The 12,723-nt window shown below is 43.4% G+C and overlaps 1 protein-coding gene across 3 annotated transcripts; it reads left to right on the top strand.

The window, feature by feature from the left end:
• Window positions 1–3,113: 3,113 nt before the first annotated feature.
• Window positions 3,114–8,326, top strand: LOC147447117 (uncharacterized). 3 transcript variants are annotated; one of them, XM_086523007.1, is made up of 8 exons: window positions 3,116–3,305; window positions 4,064–4,196; window positions 5,436–5,539; window positions 6,005–6,176; window positions 6,307–6,447; window positions 6,676–6,771; window positions 7,090–7,231; window positions 7,310–8,326. In XM_086523007.1, the coding sequence occupies exons 1-8, from the start codon at window positions 3,262–3,264 to the stop codon at window positions 8,092–8,094; spliced, it is 1,617 nt and encodes a 538-aa protein (XP_086379133.1). In that variant the 5' UTR covers window positions 3,116–3,261; the 3' UTR covers window positions 8,095–8,326. The 3 variants fall into 3 exon arrangements, with proteins under 3 accessions (XP_086379135.1, XP_086379133.1, XP_086379134.1); XM_086523008.1 differs by lacking the exon at window positions 3,116–3,305 and adding an exon at window positions 3,369–3,839; XM_086523009.1 differs by lacking the exon at window positions 5,436–5,539 and having other exon boundaries at window positions 3,114–3,305; window positions 6,087–6,176.
• Window positions 8,327–12,723: the final 4,397 nt, after the last annotated feature.

Here is a 12,723-nt window from a genome sequence, read left to right as displayed (position 1 = left end):
AGAGGCATTAGATAACAATTTACTATGCCATACACACATGCTCAGAATGAAATTGCTGAGCGTATGAATAGGAAAATTCTGTATAAATCTTGGGGACAGGGGAGCATTATATTTCTTAACATTCATAGATGACTCTACTAGGAAGGTGTGGGTATACCTCTTGAAGAGGAAAGATGAAATATTTGCCATGCTTTAGAGATTCCTTGCAATGGTAGAGAACTAGTAAGGCAAGAAAGCAAAAGGCCTTGCATACTGAGTTCAATAATTTCTATAACAAAAGAGGCATTAGATGGCAATTTACTATGCCATACACACATGCTCAGAATGAAATTGCTGAGCGTATGAATAGGAAAATCCAAGAGAGAGTTGCAACCATGGTTTCTATGGCGAACTTACCTCTAGGGTTTTTGGGAGAGGTTGTTATGAAATCAATTTATATCATCAATCGATCGCATAGTACTCCGTTGAACTGTAAAATTCTGTAGGAGATGTGGACTAGCAAGAAGCCAAACTATGATACACTATGTGTATTTGGGTGTGAGGCATTTTAACATGTTCATAAAGATCCGTGCAAGAAGCAGACCCCAAATCACACAAATGCATCTTCATTGGATATGGTGCAATGAGAGATGGGCTATGGTCTCTGGCACTCAAAATGTAGAAAATTCATTCGCAGCTCACAAGTTATCTTAAATGCGATGAAGATGCACAGTTGAGTATCACAAGGTAAGATTCAAGGACGTCGCCTTAAGTGAGATCAAACAAATAGCTTAGTATACTAGTGACCTTCCTACCACTAGTAGTGCTCTAGAGAGAGCAGAGTCTAGTAGTCAAGCTATGAGGAGGTCTACATGAGTCTCTCATTCCTCTGAAAAATTTTAGTAGGGTTAGACTATTTGTTGATCATTGACAGCAGAGAGCCTACTTGCTACCAAGAGGCTATTTAGATGGAAGATAGCGTGAAGTGGGAGCATGCAATGCAATTAGAGTATAGCTTGATTAAAAATTTGAGACTTGGAAACTGATAGAGTTTCCAGAGGACAAACAAGCCTTGCCTTGCAAATGGGTGTATAAGAAGAAATACACATCAGAAGATCCCGAGCCTAAGTATAAGGCTAGATTGGTTGCTAGAAGAAAGGCATGGACTTTGATGAAATTTTATCTCCAGTAGTCAAGATGGCTGCATTGTGTCTTGTGTTTGGGCTCGTTCGTAGGCATTGAAAATATAAAACTTATCTAGATGGATGTGAAGACGACTTTCATTCACAGGGATCTAGAAGAAGACAAGAGAGAGATGAATGTGAAGACAACTTTCCTTCACGGGTTCTAGAAGAAGACGTGTACATGAAACAACCAAAGGGTTTTGAAGTCCGACCTGAAAGGCCTACGGTGGGCACAACTGTTGCATAGACTGCGTGAGGCGCATTGTATGGCCTAAAGTAAGGCTCAAGGCAATGGTACCATAAAATTGACAAGTACATGTAGTCCCAAGGTTATGTACATGAGCCAAAAAGATCATTGCCTATATACGCGGAGGTTGAATGATGGTTCATTTATCATCTTGATCGATGATATTCTCATTGCCAAGAAGTCTAAAGACTAGATATCCATCTTGAAGAAGTCACTCAACATGCAGTTTGATATGAAGGATTTGGGAGATGTGAGTCATTTTATTGGTATGCATATCAAGAGGGATAGAAAACATGGAATATTGGAGTTATCTCAAGAAACATATATCCACAAGGTCTTGTAACATTTTAATATGCAGGTGAAGAAGGCTACATTGAGTACCCCAATGCACGCATATGCAAAACTAGCAAGAATGATGCTCCCAAATTTGATTTTGAGAAAGGAAAAATGGCAAAGATTCCATATTCTTCAGCAGTAGGCAATCTTATGTACGCCATGGTAGCCACTAGACCAGACATTGCATTTGCAATGGGAGTGGTTATCATATTTATGGAAAATCTTGACAGGAAGCAATGTGAAGCAGACGTTGTAGCCTCAAATTGTAAGCGCAATTGAGACACTATGATGCTGATCTCTATTTCTTTAGCTTCAACTTGCTTTGCCCTCTACATGCGCTATTTTATTTTTTCCCACAATGGTACAAGGTGAACAAATTTTTTATTTGCTTGGTGCATGAAATGCTACCACATGGCTAGAATTGACTTCATAATTAGGCTTGTGCCATGGGTAGACAGTAAGAGTAGCAGAAATACAGCCAACATGCCTTGAAAGAAGTTGTGTTCCTTGCTGATGTTGCCCTTCTTGAGATTGTTGGAAGGCAACTGGTCCTCAGTTTGAGTCGTAGGGCTTAGGCCCCTCTCAGACGCGGGCGCCGGACAGGGCCCAAAAAGACACTTTGGGCATTTTTTCTGTCACACTAGGCGGATAATAAGTGAAACTTTAATTATTGATGTGTTTTCTCATCGAATGGCATAGCCCAGCTGGTGAAGAGACCTCGTTTACTGCGCAACGTCGACAACTCAACTCCTATCAGTGCGCTTTCCGCTATTCTTTATGAGTATGTCCTCTATGAAGCAACAATGGGCGAGTGGTTTGCCCCGTATTATTTAACTTTGACGAATCTTTGTTTGCCACTTCAATCTCACACACGTCTGGGTGGACATAAACAAGCCCTAGGGTGGGTTCACATCAGGAGGGTGGAAATCCCTCCTCAAAACACTCTCTTCCAGGCAGAAGAGTAGCCAATTCCACTCTGCCTCCGCCCATTAGTTCACACTGGGAGTGGTAATACCGGCGGAACAAATTTCTTCTAGCGCCCCATGTGAACGGGGGGTGGAGGTGGAAGAGAGCGTAAACCCTTTTATTAAAGGGTTATATTTGCACAAATGAGTTAAAATACTATTGCTTTGGCGGGCTCCACGCCTACGTGGAGGTGGAAGAACCCATTTCCGAGGGGGGGGGGGGGGTCGGCACAATTTGAGCGAAGTTCTACCTCGACGTGGCGGGGGCAGGGCACGTTCTCTACCACCATATGTGAACCAATATTGAGCGCCAGTTGGCCTGCTTTCATTCGAGCGCAGGGTAGCAGCTGAGCTGCTGCCGCGCGATGTGAACCGGGCCTTAGTGTGGAGGGTGGGCTAGTGAGGGTGCTACACTGCTATAGTCGTTTTTGAGAAGGTTTTACGTTGAGAGTTTTGAAGCAAAACGTTGTTCTTTCGAAGAGCTCATTTGGCCGTTGCTTGTTGGAGGCTTGGAGCAGCTTCACTCTTTCACTCTTCACAGGCCGCGAGCATGCTGCGTTCGGTGTTTGGAAAGTCCTTCAACGCAGGAAAATGGTATTGGCCGCCGCCCCCCCCCCCCCCCCGGGGTCCTCTCTCTCCCTCTCTCTGTGCGCGGGCGTGCGCGCGCGCGCTTAGCTTGTTGGGTACTCGTCCCTGATGTGAATATGCATACTGAACCTTGAAAGATAGGTCTTTGATGTGTCTCCACATGCAATGGAACCATTCTCTGAGGCTAATTGCAGCATCTGTGAATGATTCGGTCTCATGGAGTCTAATCCAAGCTTAGGTTCCAGCGTGCTCATCGGTTTGATGCATTGAACTGCAAACTCATGCTCTAGAAGATAGTGAAGAAGACTATCATTTTTGCAACAGAAAGAAATTGTGGCATGGGTGCTTCGGTTGGATGCTTTATGTTCTCTCTATAGAATATTGCACAAAGTCTCTGCCAAACAAGACTTGTAAATCCTTCAATAAATATGCAGAACCTTGCCCTATGTACGGATTATTGAAGACCTGATTGCTGAGTGCCATTCTGAAACTGTCCAATGCCAGGAAAAATGAAAATGGGATCGTGACCTAGTCATCAAGGTAGACATGCCTGTGCGCTTCAATACCCAGCAGCAGCTTTCAAATGTCAGATTTACCTCTAAAGGAAAAAAAAATAGTGTGTGTGTGTACAAGTATCATGATTTCCAAGCATTAGTTTGATGGTCCATTTGGAGCTGAAAGCAACTTTGTACATGTTCAGCTGTTTAGTGAGTTCATTCCTTCATTCCATCTAACCTGTCTTTCAACCTATTTTGCTCCTGCAGCAAAACATTACTGAGGCTTGGCATCTCGCGAATCAAGCTCTTAAAGAACAAGCGGGACATGCAAGTGAAACATATGAGGCGAGAACTTGGCCAACTGCTCCACGCTAAACAAGAATTGACAGCTCGCATCCGGGTAAGTGTTTATTTAGTAGTGGCTTATCTATTTCTTCTCTTATCTTCTTAGTGAAGGTGTCATTATACGTGTAAGGGTGCTGCTTGGGTGCTTTGGCATCATTTGAGAGGGATGATGTGTTGCAAATCGATGGATCTACTCCCTTCAAGTCCTTGTATGACCATGCAAGATTTCTAACATCTGCCTGCTTTCTGTTTTTAATTTGATCACTGTGAACCATGCCAAACTATGATTGATTTGAGATTGTATGGTCCATTTGGAAGGAGGAATAACCCCGGATAGGCAAAACACAGGTTCAACCTACATCATGCAAAAGTTGAAAAAGCATCCATATTCTCTGAGCTTTATCTCCTCTAATCATGATTTTGCTTCTTTGATAGCTTTCTAGGCTTTACTACAATCATTATCTAATGTGCATCAAAGAGCGCAATCAACAACTTTTTGCTGGTCATGCTTTACATTTTATTCTTGCTGAAAGCAAGTCTTGAGATTTGCAGTTTATATAGCCATCACAATATGGTTATATTGTACATGGTGATCCTTTCTAGATGCAGTACTCACTTGTTAATTATGAGTCTGTTCATACAGCTATATGGATGCGTTCATGCCTTGAAGAAGTTGTCAGAACTTTGGGAAAACCTATCCCTGAGAGTAAACTCGGGAAAGAGACCATGCTCAAAGTTGGTCTCCACTATCTTCATGTTTCAGTTTCAAGCGCCAGTGGGTGTTAGGCTTGTCTGTCAATCCTTGGGTGCCAATGGTGGGGGAGCTTTGGCTCTTAATATTCTGATCATGAGAGGAAGGAGTGGATTATGGTGATTTATTTGTGTACCTCTTGTGTGGCCCAACTATGCTGTACATTCGAAAACGACCAAGTGTGCTTGTGCTTGAAGGTTTGCACTTTTGCCTGATTATGTGTTCTGACTATTTTTTGAGAGGATGGATCCCCCTGGGTCAACTGTCTCCAATGTGCATGCCTTGGTAAGTGCTTGGAAGCAGAACATCTAAGCTTTTACCTTTGGCTCTTTGATAGTGAGATACACCTGATATTTTGAAAGATTACATGTGTTGTTGCACAAGCTTGTTTTGCTTCCCTTCGTTGAAATGATAAAATTTGTAGTCTTTAGCTGCACTGCCATGAGGGAAAATATTCATTTTTTTGAGCTGTCATCCTCTTTTCTTGCTTTAAATGCTGTTGTGGAGCCACCTCTCTGATGCAAAATTTTCTTTATGAAATAGGTGGAGCATGTCTTTAGAGAGCAAAACATCTTGGCAGCATATGAAATTATAGAGCTGTTCAGCGAATTGCTTGTTGTCCGCCTTCCAATAATCGAATCACAAAAGTAATGCAAGTCAGCAATTCTTTCTGCTTTATGCCTTTGTCTAGTTTCTAGGTTTCATCATGGCTGTTTCTGCCTTCATCCCCAAAGTCATGAAAGCAACTCAGTATGCAGACCTTTGTGTTGATACGTGCTTGTGTCACACGTGTGTGTGTGTGTTCGCTTGCCGTGCAAGCACTTGTATGTGTTTGGGTGGTGATGATGTAGCGGGCTTGTAGTAATATTTACTAAGTATTATGCAGGATGAAGGTGATGGTTATATTTTCTTGTGGATGACTACCGCTAGGCTAGCCTCATAAATGAATACGGGCTTTCCTTGAGTTTATCTAGGTTTATATAAAAGGGGAATTCATAGAATAGTGTTCATGAAAATTTTGGAAGCTTTGCATAGAGGACATACTTGTTTATGACAGGTTCTTGTTTCTTACCTTTAATGACAGTTTCTTGTTTCTTTGTTTTATTTATTAGACAATGCCCCATAGATTTACGGGAGGCAATTGCAAGTCTGATTTTTGCTGCCCCGCGATGTGCTGATCTGCCAGAGTTGCAGGATATAAGCAGTGTTTTTGCTGTAAAATATGGCAAAGATTTTGTGGCTGCGGCAGCTGAGCTACGACCTGATTGCGGTGTTAACAGGCTGGTATGTTAAGAATAACAGCTCAAAATTTTGGTGCCATATATACTCAATGCGTTGATGAGTTTTGTGTCCACTCATATTTAGTTGTGTCAAAACTTGTTTGGTGCTTCAATATACCTTCTTTGTACTCCAGGTCATTGAAAAGCTGTCAGTGAGAGCACCATCCGGCGAAGTAAGATTGAAATTAATGAAGGAAATAGCTGAAGAACAAGGTGTGGATTGGGATGCAGCAGAATTTGAAGCTGAGCTCCACAAGCCTTCTGAAGATTTGCTTGTACATTGCTCTTACTTATCTGATATATAACCAAGTAATGAAATATGTTTTTATGAAAGGAAGTTTAAGCTCTTCTTTTGCATTTGGCTTGGAAGCATTCGTCTTTGTTATCAATAACATACAATTTGCAGATCTTGTACCTCACTCCCATCATAACCGGACTAGTAGAGCTTTATGCTCACTTTCATACTTTAGGACCGTCATCTGATAAACATCAAAATCTTTCAGGATGGTCCAGATCGATTTATGAAAGCCACCCAAGGGAGTTTCCAAGCACCTCTGAAAGATCTGAGCACAAGCTTGGTTGAAAATGAAGAAATGGAGGTGAGCTTAATTGGCATCAGTCAGGATGATGTCAAATACCATGTATGTGGAGGTGATGATTACGTTGTCTTGCGGATGACTGCCATGATTCTATAACCTGCACTTTCTGTAATAGAGGAATGTGCACTGGCTGATTATTGCTTGCACATCCGTGTCCACATGCGCTCGGTCACACACACATGCACACCTGTTTGGATGCATGCACATGCTACAACTCTTCAATGTTCAATATTATGGGGCTAAGAATCAGAGTACACGCTTTTGTCGCTTTTTCTGCAAAGCGTATTTTCGAGTTAACTTTGTTTTTTTATTGTGCAGAATGATGAAGTAAGCGCACCTTTCACATTACCAGATCCGCCATCTGGTTGCCATAGACAGTCCTTTTCACCACCAGATCCACCATCTGGTTGCCATAGACAGTCCTTTTCACCAAAACACAAAAAAAATACTCAGGAATCTGGTAAAGTTTCTTAAAGCCTGGAACTTACAATTCATATATTGGCCAGCATGTATATTATTTACCTTTGCACCTTTGCAGGACCAAAGAGAGAAGAAAGCTACAAAGATGCAGCTGATGCAGCCCGTGCAGCAGCTTTATCAGCCGAACGTGCAGCCGCGGCTGCAATTGCCGTAGCTTCTCTTGCGAAAGAAAATTTCACACGTATGCCCAGCAACAAAATATCAAACAGAAGCACACCAGAGTCTAGCTCTGCCAGCGATGAAGATGACTCCCGAAAAGAAACAACAATGCAGGAAAACGTCTCGCCCGCCACAAGTGACTACTTCAAAATACGAATGGATTCTTTCGATGCCCACTTGAATCGAGCAAGATCAGACTCACATGATGGGCGTGAAGCAGGCTTTGCTAAACCTGTTTTTGATGAATATCCGGAGGACAGACAGAGATACTCGAGGATGCAAACTGGGGGGAATAGAAAGCAAGCAGTGGTGGACGCTTTTTCAAGTGATGAGGATGAATCAGACTCAACAGAGAGGTCTGATTCTCCTCCTTTGCAGAGAGGGGGCAGAGTTGATGGTTATCCAAACAGTAGGCAGGCAGGATTTGGGAGCGATATCCATCGAAGCAGTGGGACCCATGTGCACGATGATGATGATAATGGGTTCCATTATCATGAGACAGCAAGGCAGTCCAGAGGCTCAGCTAGGAAAGGAAATGGTGTAGGGCCACCACCTCAGCGACCTCCCCCAACTCTTGCACACAATGAGCACTTCTCAGCACAGGCAGCCCCTCATGTTCACCCAAAACTCCCTGATTATGATGATTTGTCTGCCAGGTTTGGAGCCTTGAAATCAAGGAACTAGCCTTGCTCAATCCATTATGTCAGGATGCCCTATCTGATCTCTAGTCTTCTTTACCCCCCAAACTTCTCTTATGAGAATATGTCAGGAAGTGAGATAATCCTTCCGTAAGTTTGAGTTGGAAAAGTACAAGGTGTCTTTCTTTTCATGAGCATGGTAGACATTGATGATACCATTTCCTCTTGACATCTGGAGGGAGCATGAGCTCAAAAAGTAAATAAAATTTGACACGCAATCTATCGCTTTTAGCTCAACGAGTTGCTTTGTCTCTACATAGTACACTATCCTTATTCTAAATTTCCATAACAAACCGTGCATATTCATCATGGGAAAACATAATCACCATCCTAGTCCATGTGAGCCTCATAATGTAGATTGTGAGAAGAAAAAATCCATCTCTACATAGACTAAATGTAGCATATGAGCCATTCCAAATGCAAATGAAAGGATATGCCTTTTTTTTCAACAAGGAAGAAAACCATTATGAGGTCCAATGGACAAGCACACAGACCCTCCATGTAATGGACCTCTATTTCTTATTGATGCTAGAAGTGCATCTCATCCATCAGTTTCATAGCAAAGCACACTCTTGCAGCCTATAGAAGATGACAACAATGGACTACTCAATTACAAATCAGTTTCTTTCTTTATAACAAGTCAAGTGTTGGTTACAAACATGCAACATCCTGAAATACTTTGTGTATGAAAGGAATGCAAGATTAAGGATTGGAGAGCAAGGCAACAAGATTGCACAATTGAACAAGAGATAAAGACTTAACGACTTTGGTAATCATTGTAGAAAAGACATCTACTTGCTTTTGGCAATTATTGCCATTGTTTCAGAGTATTTTTGTAAGAAGCCAAGGATTTTGGAAGAAAGTTATTATGGTTTTCTTTGTAATGAGATTTATGAGACTATGTCTATTTCACCACTTGGGCCACTTATAATCAAAGTGTGTTCTCTAAATGTAAACCCTACGGTGCAGTATTGTGCAAAAAGTGTAAAAAATAATGTCTAGTAAAAGCACAGGCCTTTTGCGATGAAAAAAGCTTTCATTTCTATTTATTTAGTCCAATTCTACTCTTTTGCCTCTTCCAAGACCTCTTATGCTTGTGAAGTAACACATTCACAGTCCTGTTGTACTCTTTTACCTCCAAGATGTCTTATGCCTCTAAATTGACATCTTCATGCCAGGGATGCTTCTTTTCCATTCATGGTGTTCCTCATCAATCTTGTGTATTTTTTTCTACTCATGGCGTCTCTTGTATCTCTCATAGTTCTTTTAGTGTATGGATGTTGACATTGAAGTGTGCTTGATTGTCTCAATATAGTACTTTGTGATTGAGTGGTGTCTAATTTTCCTTTGCATCATTTCCATAAGGGATGGTGCTTAAGCTTGGGATTAGAAGTGTGGCACACAGATATTTGCACATGCACATAGAGAGAAATGAAATGTTATATTAACATCTTCAAAAGGCCATAATGACCTATGAGACCCGAAAGTTACAAAGTGGTGGATCGATACAAAGTCAGAGTAACAAAATAACCTAACAACAGTACAAAACAAAGATATATACTATGGGGTCCTAAGTTGGTTGATGTGAGTCAAGCAAAAACTAAGCAAAAAATGGGCGGCTTGTTGGGATAGCTGAATCACAAGAGATCTAGCATCAGTCGTTGGCGAATCTCATCAATTTCCTCCATGGTTAGTAGTCTGATCGGGCGTCGTGCATGCCTGGCTAGCGTGCTCCGAATTTTCTGTCGTAGCCTCTGTCGATGCTGTGTAGTTCTTCGCATGCGGGCGCCTAGGTTCCCCAGTTCAATCGCTCGGTCAATCAGTGTACCTCTGGTGTGAGACGAGGGGGAGCTCTGCTGTGGGGGTGGCTCTTGCGGCTGTCCTGTGTCCGCTCTAAAGAAGTCTGGGGAGAGAGAGAGAGAGAGAGAGAGAGAGAGAGAGAGAGAGAGAGAGAGAGAGAGAGAGAGAGATAGATAGATAGATAGATAGTTCTATTATCGTCCTGGGAGGTCAAATATGACCTATGGGACCAAATGAACATGTCACGTGGTGTGAGTGGAGTTCATAAGTGACTCTCGATGCTAAAAAATGGCTGAAATGAGCGTCGCAATAGAGAGTCCACATCGTGGTTGGGAGAGGAAGGTATGTAGGGAGAGCTCATGGCTGAATATATGGGGAAAAGAGGACCTAATGTGGTCAAAAGCTGAGCACTCAAGTAGTGTGTGGTACTCACTCTCTCGCACTTGACGAGGGCATAAGGTGCAAAGTCGATGACACTCCTCGCCAGTGCCCCAACGTCCTGTCTCGCAGCGTAGCGAGAGAGAGAGAGAGAGAGAGAGAGAGAGAGAGAGAGAGAGAGAGAGAGAGAGAGAGAGAGAGAGAGAGAGAGAGAGAGTGAGAAATGAAATGTTATAATAACGTCTTCGGCCAGAATGACCTATGAGACCAGAAAGTTACAATGTGGTGGATCTGATACAAAGTCAGAGTAACAAAATGACAAAATAAAATGCTATGGAATCTGATACAGCTAGGTGTGATCTAAGCAACTAGGTGGGATAGCTAAATCACAAATCACAAAAGATCCAGCATCGGTCGTCGCTGGCGGATTTCATCAATCTCCTCCATGGTCAATAGCCTGACCGGGCACCGTGCATGTTGGGCCAAAGTGATCCGAATCCTCTGATGCAGCCTCCGTCAATGTTGTGTAGTCCTCCGCAGTCGTGGGCGTCTGGATCTCCCTAGCTCGTTCGCTCGATCAATCAGTGTGCCTTTGGTGTGAGGCGGCAAGCTCTCCTGTGGTAGTAGCTCCTCCGGGTGCTGCTCTAAAGAAGTCTGTGATCTATCTCTGAGATTGTCTGGCCTCTCCTCTCATCAGGCTCTCTCTCTATCTGCGTAGCTCGAGCAAAACCAGACCCAAGCATATTTGATCCTCGTACCGCATGACTCTAGAGAGTGGTCCGAAGCCCTCTCTGAACAAGCAGTGGAAGCAGCCGCATATCTCGTAGTAGACCGGGTAGTGGCATGTGTAGTGCAACTCTGTCTTAGGCTCCAGGTCACATAGGAGGCATGTCCTGGCCTCTACTCGTACTCTGCTGTATCTCCTAGTCTCGATCCGTAGCTCGTGTGAAGATGTGGGCATCTGGCCAATAGCACATCGTATCCCATGAGACAAGTGGGTGTCCATGTATCTGGATCTCGTCACAAAACCGTCCTCCGTAAGCTGGAGAAGATGCTCTCTGTAGAAAGTCATCTTCATGCCCAGCTCTTGTGTTGGCTGTATCCATGTCCTCCTAGTGTCTAGCTGAGTCATGTCCTGGCGGATGAGCCTGGTGATCTCGGACTGTGTGAGAGTCAGAGAGGGTGCAATCCAGTGAGTACTCAAAGGGGGGCAGTATGTCTATGCTGAACCCATGCACCTGAAACCATGATGTCATCTCCCCATACCATCATGCTGTATCTCCCTGCATGGCTAACTATCGAGAGGACTCAAGTGCAAGGCGGGCATATCTGTTTCTGGGAAGTTCCCAGATGCGGTATATGAAGGAGACTGATCTGGTGAGCGCCTCAACCACTAGTGGGGGGGCAGGTAGCTCTGCTCGTACAATGGCACGTGGTACTGAAGCCTTGGCTCTAATGAGCCGTGAGATCATAGAGACTAGTGGCTTCTCCATGTCCCCCCATCCATAAGTGTGACCTGTCCTCCCATGATGGTCCAATGAAGGTCCCCAAATCTCAACTCCATAGAGAAATGCAGAAGCCACCAAGGTGTCAAAGAGCCAGAGCTTCGTCCGAAGCTCCTGAAATTGAACATGTGAACACATCCTCTGCAATCTACCCAATGCTGCATGGGCTCTGGTCAATCTAGTCTCTGCTGCTCTTCTCAATGAAAATGCTGGTCCACTACAAACCACTCCAAGGTAGGTGTAAGCATCTGTATACTCCACTGTCTCCTGGCTGTATGTGAATGCGAGCGCTGACCTCTTGATCCACTGTGGGGTGGTATTAAATACCATGACCTTGGTTTTACCAAGGTTGAAATACAAACCACTTTCATGGGCAAAGCTATGCAAAGCATCCAAGTGACGTTCCATCCCCTCTTGAGAGTCAGAGATCAACACAATATCATCAGCATATAACAATGAGCAGTCCTAGCATTGAAATCCCCTAGAATGATGATATCACCATCTCTAGAGAACTCCCAGATGTCATCATCCAAAATAGAAAAGGGGGATTGTCCTTTGGATGGTGCATACACTGACATACTCGGGGGAAAGTAGCAAATAGCAATGTAAAGATATCTGCCTGTCTCCGCTCTCTATCTCACCCACATGTACCTAGCTTGCTCATCCGTGCGAGCTATGTGTATCAATGGTTGCAACTCCTCCCTGAATAACACTGAGAGAGAGAGAGAGAGAGAGAGAGAGAGAGAGAGAGAGAGAGAGAGAGAGAGAGAGAGAGAGAGAGAGAGCACATCCATTGTACAATGGAGAAACCTCTTGCAATCACTGTAGCGTATGATGGAGCTCCCTTACTCTACACTAGATAAAAAGATTGTTTAGTTGGTTAGTTTGGGCGGTTAATCGGATATCGGCAGTTGATAGGCCATTGGCCTTTA

Source organism: Adiantum capillus-veneris, chromosome 11, assembly GCF_014529385.1.
Source record: "Adiantum capillus-veneris isolate H3 chromosome 11, ASM1452938v2, whole genome shotgun sequence".
Lineage (NCBI taxonomy): Eukaryota > Viridiplantae > Streptophyta > Polypodiopsida > Polypodiales > Pteridaceae > Adiantum > Adiantum capillus-veneris.
Note: the sequence above shows the minus strand (reverse complement) of the source record. Positions and strands in the feature narration are given on the sequence as shown.

Coding starts and splice junctions, on each gene's coding strand:
- LOC147447117 (XM_086523007.1), top strand. CDS start 3,262: ATGCTGCGTTCGGTGTTTGGAAAGTCCTTCAACGCAGGAAAATG. Junction 4,197..5,435: donor AATTGACAGCTCGCATCCGG/GTAAGTGTTTAT, acceptor TTTATGAAATAG/GTGGAGCATGTCTTTAGAGA. Junction 5,540..6,004: donor CCAATAATCGAATCACAAAA/GTAATGCAAGTC, acceptor TTTATTTATTAG/ACAATGCCCCATAGATTTAC.